Source organism: Hyperoodon ampullatus (assembly GCF_949752795.1).
Source record: "Hyperoodon ampullatus genome assembly, chromosome: 4".
Taxonomy (NCBI): domain Eukaryota; kingdom Metazoa; phylum Chordata; class Mammalia; order Artiodactyla; family Ziphiidae; genus Hyperoodon; species Hyperoodon ampullatus.
This window is the reverse complement of record NC_136917.1, coordinates 34,898,622-34,912,518: the sequence shown is the minus strand read 5'-3', so window position 1 is coordinate 34,912,518 and position 13,897 is coordinate 34,898,622. Positions and strand designations below refer to the sequence as shown.

The following is a 13,897-nucleotide window of genomic DNA, read 5'->3' as shown; positions in this document are numbered from 1 at the left end:
CCCCCATCCCCGCACCATCGCAGGAACACAATCACTCTAGCACCAGACTCCAGGTTACAGCCCACTCAGACGCACAACTGCACGCACACAGGGGCCTTGGAGACTCGTCTACACCCCCACATCCCCTTCCGAGTTGTTTTCAGCCTCCATCCCCTGGGAGCAGAGTGGAGTGGGGGGAGTAGGGAGGAAGGGGACAAGGGCCAGCAGTGCCGGCTTCCGGACAGGGCTGCCTTACGGCGGCGGGCGTGAGAACAGCCGCCGCTGATTCCCTTATCCCGCACCCACTAAGGAGAGGGTGCTGCCAGTAAGGGGAAGCGGAGACCCCCTGCCACCAGGCAGAAATGGAAGGTGAGCCGGAACTATGGCTGTTACAAGGAGAGGAGGCTGGGATTATTTGTGAGAGGACCTGGTTGCCCAAAGTTGGGAGACATGCTAGGACTGCCAAATATTTGGGAGTGGGGTCCCCAGTACTTGCAAAACCCGCAGGGATCTTGATGTTTAGGAGGAATCTAAATATCCGGAGCATGGACTTGAATTGTTCTAACGTTGCCATGATATTTATAGGCGTTATAGATGTTCAGGGACCCAAAAGTCCCCAGATTTAAAGGAAGGTCTGGGTGCCCTCGCTTTGGGGGAGGAGTCACAACCCTCCATTTGGGGCGGCAAGGAATCTCATGTTTGGGGGGAAAGGGAGCTCCCTACGTTGGCAGGGAAGAGCAGCAATCCCTATTATGTGACGCAGGGAACCCCACTGTTGGGGGCATCAGTGTGCCTTCAATCCAAAGAGAGGGGTCACAAACCCTCATTTTGAAGCAGGGATCCTTTATTTGGGGGAAGGATTCAAATCCCCCACTTTCGGTGGAGAGAGCCCCAAAGTTTGGGGAATGATCTGGAGACCTCCATTAAGGACAGGGTGCAGGTCTGGACCAGCAGCCCCCAGCTGGTTTGGGGACCCCACCCCCTCCTGTCTGTTTCCAGGAACAGCTGGGCCCAGCCTGGGCTGTACTGCTGGGAAGTGGGTGACTCAACCCCTCCCTGCGGCCACAGCTGGACCCCCGTCCACCCCCTCCAGCCTTCACATCTGGGCAGAGACCCAGTCTTGAGAGCTGGGATGGAGACCCTAGGTTCACACATTTGGAAATGGTGCCCCTCCCCACCCAGGGCTGACCACAAGCTCAGGGTGGACACCATGCCCCATACCATGAGGGACTCTGGCAGATTTTCTGCTCTCCAGACACTGACATTCCACCAGGACTCCCATCCTGACCCCCTCGCCGGGTCTGTATATGTGTCTCTGAGTCCATGTGAAGTGTGTTCACATCTATGTAGGTGTGAGATGGTGGGTCTGTGATTGTGTGTGTACAGGCCTATGTGTCTGCATCTACCTGTGTCTTGGGGGCCTGGGAATTCACCCAACAGGCTATGTGTGTGTGATTTGGTGGTTTTGGGGGGGTGCTGTCAGGGACTAGGGCACATGCTTCTCTTTATGGGACCTTGCTGTGTGTCTATATCCCTAGGTCATTCTTTGTGTGAGAAGTGAATGTGTAACAATCAGTACTTCGGTATGGATTTAGGTTGTGTTTCTGTGACCGTGTCCTACTTTCTCTCCGTTATGTGTTTTTCTGTGATAGCATGAGCCTGTCATGTTTGTCCTTGGTTTGTCCATGTCCCCGAGACAATCTGGTGTCCCTGTGTGTGTGGTCTTGTGGGTTTGTGTCTGTGACCCTACTTTACTTCATGTGCCCTACTTGTGATGTCTGCGTGACAGCATGACCGTCGTGTGTCCGTCCCCAGCATGTGTCTCTGTGCCTCTACAATCTCCATGTGAGAGGAGTGGCTGTGTGACAACTGGAGTCCTGAGGTCCAAGACTTTTATCTGTGTCTTACTTTGTCTTGGTGTGGCTTTATCGGAGTGTCTGTATATGCCACCTATCTGTGTATGAAGATGGCCCTACCACAAACGGTGTGTGACGGTGTGACCCTGCCCACGTTCGCTGCGGAGCTGGCTGGACTAGTGAATGTTTGGCAGGTGTATCCTGTGTCCGTGTGACACTGTGGATCTGATAGTTTGTGACCTTGTGTGTGTGGGGGTGTCAAAGTCACACAAGACAGCGTGAGGAGGCGGTGATGTGCTGGGGGGGCGTCAAGCGCCGGGAGTCCTGCCGCTCTCGGCCCCTCCCGGCGCTGCGGGGGCGCGTGCGTCGTGCGTGACGTGAGGCACGACGGGGGTCGCTGCGTGCGTGGAGCCAGACGCGATCGTGCGTGCGAGCGCGGGGGGATGGGCTAGCTGCGTGCGTGCGTGGGCGGCCGCGGGGGTCAGGCGCGCGCGGGGGAGCGCGGGGCACAGCCCCACCCCGCCGGGGACTTTGGGCGCGGGTGAAACCCGGGAGGGGGCTGCCGTTAACCCCTTCCTGCCCGATCTGAAACTTGTGGCCCCTCGAGAGAGCGCGCAGGGGCTTCCCCAGCGCGCGGGGACCGTCCCTGCCGAGGGAGGAACCCCGCCATCGAGCTGAGAGACCCCCCAGTTACCATGGAAACCGGAGCTTCCCGCGCGGCCGGGCGCGTGCTTCCTCCCCCCCTCCCGCTCTTCCTCCAGCTCCGTATTCCACCGACAATGCGCTGCCCGCTCCTGGCCTCCTGGTCTCCGGGGAAGGGGCTGGGGTCAGCGAGGCCCTGGCGTGCGTGACTCAGGCCAGCTTGAGGGTCCCCTGGCCGCAGCCGACCTCGCTCCCCCTTCTCCACCCCGTGACTCACCCCTCGCGGCTTTCCCCTTGTGTGACTCAAGCCCTTGGGGAGGGGGCTGCGGACTCTGAGACCCCCCCCTCCAGGCAGTGGGGGCTGAGAACCGAGTACTGGGGGCCTAGAGCTTAAGGGGTGGGGCTTTCCCTCCAGCGAGGGTCGGTGTCTGGTGTCTTCCCTTAGACATCCCTTGCCAAGGTCACTAGAGCCGTTTCCCCCACCCCTGAATTGGCAGTACCTACCCCACAACCCTCCGGGAACCCAGCCCCCAGCCCCTCCCCCGTAGCCCACAGGAAGTTTTTGCAGAGCCCATTGGCGATGAAACGGTTAAAGCCGTTTTCTTATTCATTTCATCCAGGGGCCCCTTTTGACTCAGAGCAAGCCAGGCGCCCCCTTGAGCCGGGCCTCGTGGGGGCCTGGGTTCATACTCCACGCCACATGTACCATTTTTAGAGAGGGGAGGGAAGGCTGTTGGTGAGCTGGCTGGGGGTCTTGGGTAGCATACAGGGTTGGGTTCAAATCCTGCCTCTGCCCTCATTGCTCTCTGGGTCTCGGTTTCCCCATCTGAAAATGGGGAATAATTATGACCCACTTATTGTGGCGTTGTGGGATTAAGTGAATAATAGATGGGACGCTTTGTTCCCAGAGCTGGGCAGAGGAGCAGGGAGGGGGCTTGGCCGGTAGAAAGACCCAGGCTCCTCCTGTCTCTCAGGCCTGGGTGTCAGGGTGACCAGCAGAAGCGAGTCCTTGTGGGGCGTGCCATGCCCCACCCAGGCGCTCTGAGGCCATGGGGTTCATCCCGTCCACCCCCTGCCCGGGGCAGGCACCCAGGAAGTGAGAGGCGGGGCAGGAATGAGGCGGAACCTGTTGGGCCCGTCGCCTCCCCACCCCTCACCCTCATTCCGGGGCCCTGGCATGCCCCCCCCCACGTTGCGGCCCCACCCCCACCGCCCTGGACGCCTGGGTCCTGACCCGATGGTGGCCCAAGGGAGGGGATGTCGGCGGAGACAGCGTCTCGGGAACATCCTGTGGACTGCTGGCTGTGGACTGCTGGCTGGACAGACCGGAGGGTCAGCCCCTCCCCGGGCAGGGCAGAAATCGGCTGGGGGCAGAATAAACATGGCCCAGGGTGGCCAGACTTGGGGGGGGCGGCAAGGAGTGTACACATACACAGTCACACACACGACACCCGTGTCACCCTGGCCACAGAGAGACTGCCAACCGGGGACACACTGACAGGGTCAGACACAAATCTGGGCAATACGGCTGTCAAACACAGACAGTGACAGGGCAGACTCAAGAGGAAGACTGAAATGCTGCCAAACACACAAAGACACCGACAGGCCAGATGCATAAAGGCAGGGAGTGAGTGACACAGATAAATCAACTCAGCATACAGGCAAGATGGACACACTGACAGACACAAATACAGAAAGACATTGACATTCTGGTGAGAAGCACACAGCCTGGCAGACTGTGGCATGGTCACAGGCACTCTAGGACAAATGTGACAGGCCAGAAACACACAGGCAGGACGGACACACTGAGAACTGTGTGTCAGACACAGACGGGCAATACATGCATGTGGATAGACTCAGAGAGAAGGGACAGTCACTTTCAGTGCAGGCTCCCCGAGAGCTGCACGAGAGATGTTCATACACAGTGTCAGATCCTGACACACGAGAAAGCAACACAGGCGCGCACACACACACACACGAACACACACTAGCAAGATCACCAACTCAAAAATGATACTCAGAGGCAAGAGAGACATACATAAACCTATGGGAGATGGACATACATAAACCTATGGGAGATGGACATACATAAACCTATGGGAGATGGACATACATAAACCTATGGGAGATGGACATACATAAACCTATGGGAGATGGACATACATCAACCTATGGGGAAGGACATACATAAACCTATGGGAGATGGACATACATAAACCTATGGGAGATGGACATACATAAACCTATGGGAGATGGACATACATAAACCTATGGGAGATGGACATACATAAACCTATGGGAGATGGACATACATAAACCTATGGGAGATGGACATACATAAACCTATGGGAGATGGACATACATAAACCTATGGGAGATGGACATACATAAACCTATGGGAGATGGACATACATAAACCTATGGGAGATGGACATACATAAACCTATGGGGAAGGACATACATAAACCTATGGGAGATGGACATACATAAACCTATGGGAGATGGACATACATAAACCTATGGGAGATGGACATACATAAACCTATGGGAGATGGACATACATCAACCTATGGGGAAGGACATACATAAACCTATGGGAGATGGACATACATCAACCTATGGGAGATGGACATACATAAACCTATGGGAGATGGACATACATAAACCTATGGGAGATGGACATACATCAACCTATGGGAGATGGACATACATAAACCTATGGGAGATGGACATACATAAACCTATGGGAGATGGACATACATCAACCTATGGGAGATGGACATACATAAACCTATGGGAGATGGACATACATAAACCTATGGGAGATGGACATACATCAACCTATGGGAGATGGACATACATAAACCTATGGGAGATGGACATACATCAACCTATGGGAGATGGACATACATAAACCTATGGGAGATGGACATACATCAACCTATGGGAGATGGACATACATAAACCTATGGGAGATGGACATACATCAACCTATGGGGAAGGACACATACAGACCATAACAGAATCCCCCCATCTCCCGCCACAGTTGCACACACACTCAGAGATGCTCTGAGGACATCAGAAGTCGGCCTTACAGATACACACTACCTCACCGATGACACGCACGTCAGACCCTCCGACAGATTGGGCAGATGTAAGCAGACAGACTGACAGTCACACACATGGTCTAGCCAGACAGTCACACCCAACGCAGAGAAGCATTGACAGGCCACAGTCGGACATTCACTAACACACTGGCACAGAGACACCGTGACAGAACCTGTTGGCTAACACACACACACACACACACACACACACACACCAGCCACAGAGCCCACATATAGACACACACACATAGATGAGCCACAGACACACACCAGCCACAGACCTCACACTCACAGACCTCACACAGGCAAGCCATGGACCTCACACACACACACAGACACACATACACACTAGACACGAATAGGTTAGCCATATGAACTCCAAAACAACCTACATTCATGTACATAGGCCAGCCACATGCAACCTATTTCATAGACCATACGTATACTCACACACACACTAACCCCTCCCAAACCACCCCCCCAAAGCAGGCAGGTCCTACACACCCCTGCAGTGTTGGGCCAACACACAGACACATGCCCTGAGAAGACAGGCCTCACATGCACTCTCACACGTCCTGACAGGCCAGCCACACACTAACCCACAGCCAACCAGACACGCACGTGCCCCTGGACCATGCTGCGGGGCTCTGGGCTTCCCAGCCAGTCTCTACCCCTACCCAGAGATCCTGGTGCTTCCTCTCTCCAACCACCGCCCCCCCACCCCGCCCCGCTCCCCGGCCTGCTGTTTGTCACTTCCCCTAGGAGGCCCAGCTCAGCAGCCTCAGTCCCTGGTGGGGTGTGGGCCTGTTTTCTCAGCACATCCCCCGTAAATGGGGCACCTGGGATCTCAGCCATGCTCAGGCCCCCCAAGACCTCGCCAGCAGTGGGGGGCACAGAAACAGCTTTGTGGGAAACTCCCCTCATGCCCAGCTGAGTCAGCCTGAGGAGACAGACTCTCCTTCCTGCTTCCAAGAAAACCGAGCAGCTTCCTCTCTAGGAGAGGGGTGAGGGACCCCCCAAACCACAGAGGTGGAGGAGGGAAGTGACTGGAAAGCCAGGGGTTCCTGGGGGAGGGCCTCCTTGATCCTCAGCCTCTTCCTGCCAGCTGCCTGTCCACACCCAGGGGCAGGGACGAGGGAGCCTGGGTGCTATGACTTGCGGGTTCTCGTCCTGGCCTGCCCACTGGCTGACTCACAGACAGCCCCCAGCCCAGTTTCCTGGTGAGGGCCCTGCCGGCCAGTGGGCCGGGGGGGGGAGGGGGGTCGCCAGGCTATTTATAAGAAGGAGAAGTCCCTCCTGCCAAGGCCAAAAGCCCCAGAGAGACCTGTAGGTGGGGGTGGGAGAACTTCCTCCTTATCCAGTCCCCCAGGCCCCAGGCCCCTGGGCAGGAGGGAAGCCTAGGCACAGACTCCTCAGCCAGATGCTGGTCTGGAGCCCAGGGCCTGGGCAGTACCCAGATGCTAGTCTGGGCACCCAGGGCAGACGGAGGAGGGGGCTATCCTCACACCTTCCTCACAGGGACGGCTAGCCTTGGCGCCAGTGGGGCGGCATGAGGTGGTGGCACCCAGGCTAGAAGGGTGAAACTGGCAGGGGCTTGGAACCGGCTGTACCAGCTTAGCTGGGCCCCCGCCCTCCCTCACTGGCCCAATCCCCACCCCCTGGTCAAACACCCGTGCAGAGAGCATGCTGGCCTGCCCCCAAACACACCAGCAGCCCTCTGCCCTGTGCCCAAGCCCAGATAAATGAGACCCTTCATGAAAGGGCCTGCAGAGCTTGGCATACAGTTGGCACTGCATAAATGCCTCTCTGATTGTCATTATCCACATAAAAAGTGGCTAATGCTCTGGAGCCAGACAGCTCAGGTTCTAGGTCAGCTCCAGTGCTTATAGCTGTGGGATAGCAGGTAAGTTCCTTACCTTCCTGTGCCTAAGTTTTCTAGTCTGTTAAATGGGGCTACAAATAGCATGCATTTCGCTCGGTTGTTGGAAGCAGGCAATGTGTTATTCTATGTAAACCACTTAGAAGAGTGCCTGGCCCATGGTAAGAGGCATATAAGAGTTAGCTACTAAAATAATAATTATTGGGGCTTCCCTGGTGGCGCAGTGGTTGGGAGTCCGCCTGCCGGTGCGGGGGACGCGGGTTCGTGCCCTGGTCCAGGAGGATCCCATGTGCCGCGGAGCGGCTGGGCCCGTGGGCCATGGCCACTGGGCCTGCGCGTCCGGAGCCTGTGCTCCGCGGCGGGGGAGGCCGCAGCGGTGAGAGGCCCGCGTACCGCAAAAAAGGAAAAAAAAATAAATAATAAATAAATATTATTATTATTGTTTCTCAGTCTGTTTGCCTATCTTAAGGGTCTCTGAGTCGTGCTGTCTGCATGACTCTAACCCTGCATCCCTCCCTGCCCTGACCCCCATCCCCCATACATCCACTTTTCCTTGCTGGGTCCTTGGCCTCCATCTCTACCCTTACTGGGCCAGTCTCACCTCTCTCCAGGACTCTCCTGGCATGGGCAGCCTCAGCACTGGTCAGGGCTGACTCACTGTGGCCTCCTGGCCCGTGGGACCTGCAGGTTGGCTTCCTGATATGCTGCCCTCCAGCCAGGCCTGCCCAGCCCCCTGACGTTGCCCGCTGCGCCCCCGCAGGGCCCAGCCAGATGTCAGCTGCAGTTATTAGCATGGGCAGGAGACACAGGCCTGGCAGCTTGCCTGCCAGACTCAGCGGCCACTGGAATCTCCCTTGCGCCTGAGGCGGGGGAGGGGAGCAGTTCAAGCAAGGGAGGAGGAGAGGGGGTACCCAGGGATCACAAGCACCCTCCAAAGATGGGGACACCCCCAGCTTCTAGTGGGACCTTCCTCCTCAAAGCCACTGCTCTGCTGGACTTCCCCCAGCCCCCACAGAGCTCAGTTTCTCTTTTGCCTCTTTCGTTTTCCTTCTCTCCTCCACACTTGGTGAGCTCTGCGCTTGCCCTACGAAGTCTGGCTAGCCCCCCTCCCTCAGCCTCTCTCTACCCTAAAGAAACTTCCATGCTCCCAAAAGACAGAGGCCTCACACTCTCTCTGAGTGAGAGAGAGCGAGAGAGAGGGAGAGACTGAGCTCACCTCTAGTTCTAGTGGCTCACAGCCTATCTGCTTGGAAGTCCCACCTTAAGTCTAACTGGAAGCCTCACCATCTAAACCTTCTCACATTCCTGGGGAAGGGGCTCTGGAGGGGTTCCCTCAGATGAGGGAGACAACTCAGATGAGGGAAAGGATCCCCCTTTTAGGTATTCTGGATGGTGAGGCGACCCGCACACTGAAAGAGGAGTAGGGCCTGTCACCCACATGAGTGAAGGTGGGGATACCCCAGCCCCTAGGGATGTATGGGGGGAGGGGCCCCAGACTTCCTGGCAGAAAGTAAGGGCACCCAGCTCGAGGTAGGAGGCAGCCGTGCCAGCCCGCCCAGGCACCGGGGTCGCCTCGAGGCACTGACCCGCCCCCTCCACGCCCGTCGGGCCGGGGGCGAAGTCCGACCCAGGCCCGCGGGCAGGCGGGGACCTGCCAGGCTGGGTCGAGTCGGGTAGGGCCTGGCAGGACGCGGCCCCAGAGCGGCTGGGTGGGGCCGGGCCAGGCGGCCGGGGCTGGTCGGGACTAGCCGTCCTGGGGCCCTGGCGCGCCCTGGGACCTGGCAGACCGGGGCAGCCGACTCCTGGCCGGGGCTCCGGGACAGCGTTAACCCCACCCCTTCCTGTGCCCTTATATGGGCGGCGGGGAGAGACTCCGGGGGCCGCCCCGCCCCCAATCCTGCCCGCGGACTCCGGCCTGTTGCTATGGCGACCAGGCCCCGGTGAGTCCCCCTCCGTCAGGCCGATGGAATCGTCCCGGACTGCCAGCCTCGGCGATCGGCTGCGGGCGCCAAGGGCTGAACCATTGCTTGGGTGGGGATCGGCGACTGGAGGCCTCTGCGGCGGGACTTGTTCCACGCCCCTGGCTTCCTCTGGGGTCGCAAGCCCAGGTTCCTCTTACGAGGCGCAGAACCCGGCTGGACCCAGGGCGGGGCGCATGGTCCCGTAGGATTCGAGTGACGGAGGCAGGGCCCGGTTCCTTCCCCCCGGGCTGTTGCCACACTTCCTGCCGCGGCGCTCTTTCCCCAGCCTGTTTCTAAGGAAGGAGTGGGGTTGGGCGACCGCGCCCCGGCCGTCGGGCTGGGTCTAGGCACCAGGAGCCGACACTGTGTCGGTCAAGCCCAGGGTCACTGGGGGAAGTCTTTGGGGTGTGCACCTAGAGGTCACCCACAAGAGGGGACCCCGATCATGGAAGATGCAGCAGTCCAGGTCCCCAGGATCCTCAAAAGACCCCTCCTCTCATGTCTCAACCGGAGACCCTCTGTCAGTACTATCTCAGCACTGAAGGGGTGCCCCGACCCTTCTAATTCTCCTCCGTCGGGGCTTCGCAGATGACCCCCAGTGACCTCCAACCTCTGACAGTGTCCTAATCTTCTACCCCACATATTTTCCTTGACTCCGTGTACCCCAGGACCCTCACTCACTTCTTCCATATCTAGGACCCCCAATTCCTTCCCCTTCCAACTTGTGGGGGACTCTCAGTCTCTCCCATGGACTCCAGGACCCCTACTCATTTTCTGCATAATGGCTCTCCAGCAGCTCTCGTGTACACTTTTGATCGCTCCCCCTCCTCACTTTTCCTGGGTTCAGTTCCTCCCGTGAAAATTCCAGTCCCTCAACTCTTTTGTACCCTGGACCCCCACTCAATTTCTGAGTCAGGCGTCTCCTTACCACTCCCCCACCTACCCTGCTTAACCCTCCTGTCTCTCCTTTGGGGGGGTCTCTCAGTGTATTCTCAGCCCCCCAGCCCCTCTGGAAGACTCCAGATCCCTCAGGCCTTTCCGTGTGCAGCTCGGGACCACCCCCCTACCCACAACACACACACACACTTGCTCTGTACCACTTCCTCGTATCCCTCATCGCGTACTCCAGGGGAGTCATCGCCCTCCCTGAAGCCTCTCCCCGTGTACCTCTGACCGCCCCAGCGCCCCCTTCCTCGCGCACCAGGGTCCTCTGAGCCCCTCCCCCTGCAGTCGCTCCGAGCCACCCAGCCCGTGGCCGCTGTTTACAAGGACACGCGCTTCCTGACAATGACGCGAGCCGCCTCCTCCCCTTCCCCACGCTCCAGGAGGGGGGCGCGGGGGCCCGGCTCGGGCGACCGCCAATCGGAGCGCACTTCCGCAGCTGACAATCGCCGTATAAAGGCGTGTGGCTCCGGCTGAGCGGCCGGGACCTTGAGCGTGTCCAGGCCAGCTTCGGAGCCAACGGGGAGCGGGGAGCAAGGGGGACGCAACACGAAGAAAGCGAGTGCGCCAGAGGGGGGCAGAGGGGCTAGAGAAGCCGCACAGAGCTTCCGTGCACAGCCGCCTGTTGGTCTCTCTCGGCCCGTACAGGCCCCCGGGAACGCGCGTCCAGACACCTGGTCCAGCCATCTCCGCGGACTGCGCGGAGCGCAGCGAGGCCCGGGGCGGCCCCGCAGGGACCCTCAGACCGACCGGGCCGCCCGGATGTGCACTAAAATGGAACAGCCCTTCTACCACGACGACTCATACGCAGCGGCCGGATACGGCCGGACCCCGGGCGGCCTCTCTCTACACGACTACAAACTCCTGAAACCCAGCCTGGCGCTCAACCTGGCCGACCCCTACCGAAATCTTAAAGCACCCGGAGCGCGGGGCCCCGGCCCAGAGGGCAGCGGTGGCGGCAGCTACTTTTCCAGCCAGGGCTCGGACACCGGCGCGTCGCTCAAGCTCGCCTCATCGGAGCTGGAGCGCCTGATCGTCCCCAACAGCAACGGCGTGATCACGACGACGCCCACGCCCCCGGGACAGTACTTTTACCCCCGCGGGGGTGGCAGTGGTGGAGGTGCGGGGGGCGCAGGGGGCGGCGTCACCGAGGAGCAGGAAGGCTTCGCCGACGGCTTTGTAAAAGCCCTGGACGACCTGCACAAGATGAACCACGTGACGCCCCCCAACGTGTCCCTGGGCGCCAGCGGGGGGCCCCCGGCCGGGCCCGGGGGCGTATATGCCGGCCCGGAGCCGCCTCCCGTCTACACCAACCTCAACAGCTATTCTCCAGCCTCTGCGACCTCCGGAGGAGCCGGGGCCACCGTCGGGACTGGGAGCTCGTACCCGACGGCCACCATCAGCTACCTCCCACACGCGCCGCCCTTCGCCGGCGGTCACCCAGCGCAGCTGGGCCTGGGCCGCGGCGCCTCCACCTTCAAGGAGGAACCGCAGACCGTGCCTGAGGCGCGCAGCCGCGACGCCACGCCGCCGGTGTCCCCCATCAACATGGAAGACCAGGAGCGCATCAAAGTAGAGCGCAAGCGGCTGCGGAACCGGCTGGCGGCCACCAAGTGCCGGAAGCGGAAGCTGGAGCGCATCGCGCGCCTGGAGGACAAGGTGAAGACACTCAAGGCCGAGAACGCGGGGCTGTCCAGCACTGCCGGCCTCCTCCGCGAGCAGGTGGCCCAGCTCAAACAGAAGGTCATGACCCACGTCAGCAACGGCTGCCAGCTACTGCTTGGGGTCAAGGGACACGCCTTCTGAGTGCCCCCTATCCCCCGTACGGACATTTTCCCAACCTGGACGGCTGGGCGCACGCCTCCCATGGGGCGAGGGGGCAGGCGGTGGGCACCGGCCCCGGGGCCTGGGGGCGCCACAAACCACACTGGACTCCTGCCCGCCCGCTCTGCGGCCAGTCCTTCCACCTCAACGTTTACAAGCCCCCCTTCCACGTTTTTTTTTTTTTGTATTTTTTTTTCTGCTGAACTCAATTCATATTGAATATAATATATTTGTGTATTTAACAGGGAGGGGAGGAGGGGGCGATTGCGGCGGAGCTGGCCCCGCCGACCGGTACTCAAGCCCTCGGAGATACTGGGGAGGGGACCCCCGCCCCCTGCCCTCCCCCCCTCTGCACCGTACTGTGGGGAAGAAACGCGCAGTCGGTATCTAAAGAATTTATTTTAAGATGTGTTTGTGTGTGTATGTGTGTTCTTACTTTTTATTGAATCTATTTAAGTAAAAAAAAAAAAAGGTTCTTTATTAATTTCTGTTGTCTTTTTTTCCAAGCCGGGCGGGCGGAGGGAGGAGAGTACTGGGATGCCCCCACCCCACTGCGGTTTGTGGCTTGCTCCTGTAACTGTGTCAATCTCGCCAGCTTTGTTCGGACATCTTGCGTCCCCAGCCTGGGTGTCTAACCCTTCTTGCGTCCCCCGATCTCCCAGGTTGGAAGGTGCAGGGCGGGGACCAGGTCCCGCAACTCCCCAGCACCGGGGGACAGGATGCCTGGGGCGAAACGCGCAGTGCGCAGGCGCGGCCCCGCCCAGCCGCGCGCGCCGGGGCTTTCCCCGCTGACGCTACGGAAGCGCGGTCCAAACATGGGCTGATTCTGCCCCAGTGACGCGACGGCGGTCTCTGGGCAGATTCCGGGAATCCCCTCCCCCGCTCTGCCGGGCAGGACCGCGGCGCCGGGAAAGGGGCCGGGATTTTCCCAGGCTGGCGGCTACCGAGGCCCGGAAAGCCCCAGGCCTGGGTCCAGAGCGTCCGCGGTGGGCGGGCCGCACTCCAGAACCCCGGGAGCCACCCCAGAGTCTCCCCCATCGGGCTGGTGCCTGGGTCCTGCCGAGCCCACGCCAGCTTCGTCTGACCTGACCCGGGAGGGGGGATGCAGTTGCCTGCGCGTCGTTGCCGCCGCGATCCCCTCCCCACCCCCGCCAGGAAGGGCGGTGCCCGCCTGCCAGTTTCCCCTCCCGGGTGCCAGGCCGGGAGCGGGGCGACTGCCAGGTCTGGTCCTGCCGGGGCGGCTGCTCGGGCCGCCGGGCGCCGCCGCCCTCTCATGGGGCTGCCTCCCCCGCAGCTGTGACGGGTGCGAGGGCGGCTGGTGAGCCCCGATGGGGATCTGGCTGGCTTCGGAGCTGGCAAGCCACAGGGGCGAGGTAGGGTAGAACAGACGCTTCATTAATTCATTTATAAAGTACTGAACGACCTGGCCCTGGAGTCACAAGACTGAACCAGGGCCGACAGACAATAAACAAGCAAACGTGATTCGGAGATGGTGGTAAGTGCTAGGAAGAAAAAAAAAATGGTCAAAGTGGTAGTGATGGGGCTGGGGAGGTTAGCTGCTTTGGAGAATGGATTGGGAACATGGAACTTTAATGAGGCGATTTTTCAGCAGCTTTGATGCTGAGCCCTGAGAAGATCCTGAGTAACAGCGTTCTGGCAGAGGGAACAGCACATGCAAAGCTCCTGTGGCCAGAACAAGATCAGCCT

The 13,897-nt window shown here is 59.6% G+C and overlaps 1 protein-coding gene across 1 annotated transcript; it reads left to right on the top strand.

Moving 5' to 3' along the window:
* Positions 1-11,128: 11,128 nt before the first annotated feature.
* Positions 11,129-12,674, top strand: JUNB (JunB proto-oncogene, AP-1 transcription factor subunit; the record flags this gene model as incomplete). The annotated part of the gene is made up of 1 exon (XM_079703376.1): positions 11,129-12,674. The coding sequence occupies one exon, from the start codon at positions 11,129-11,131 to the stop codon at positions 12,170-12,172; it is 1,044 nt and encodes a 347-aa protein (XP_079559502.1). The 3' UTR covers positions 12,173-12,674.
* Positions 12,675-13,897: the final 1,223 nt, after the last annotated feature.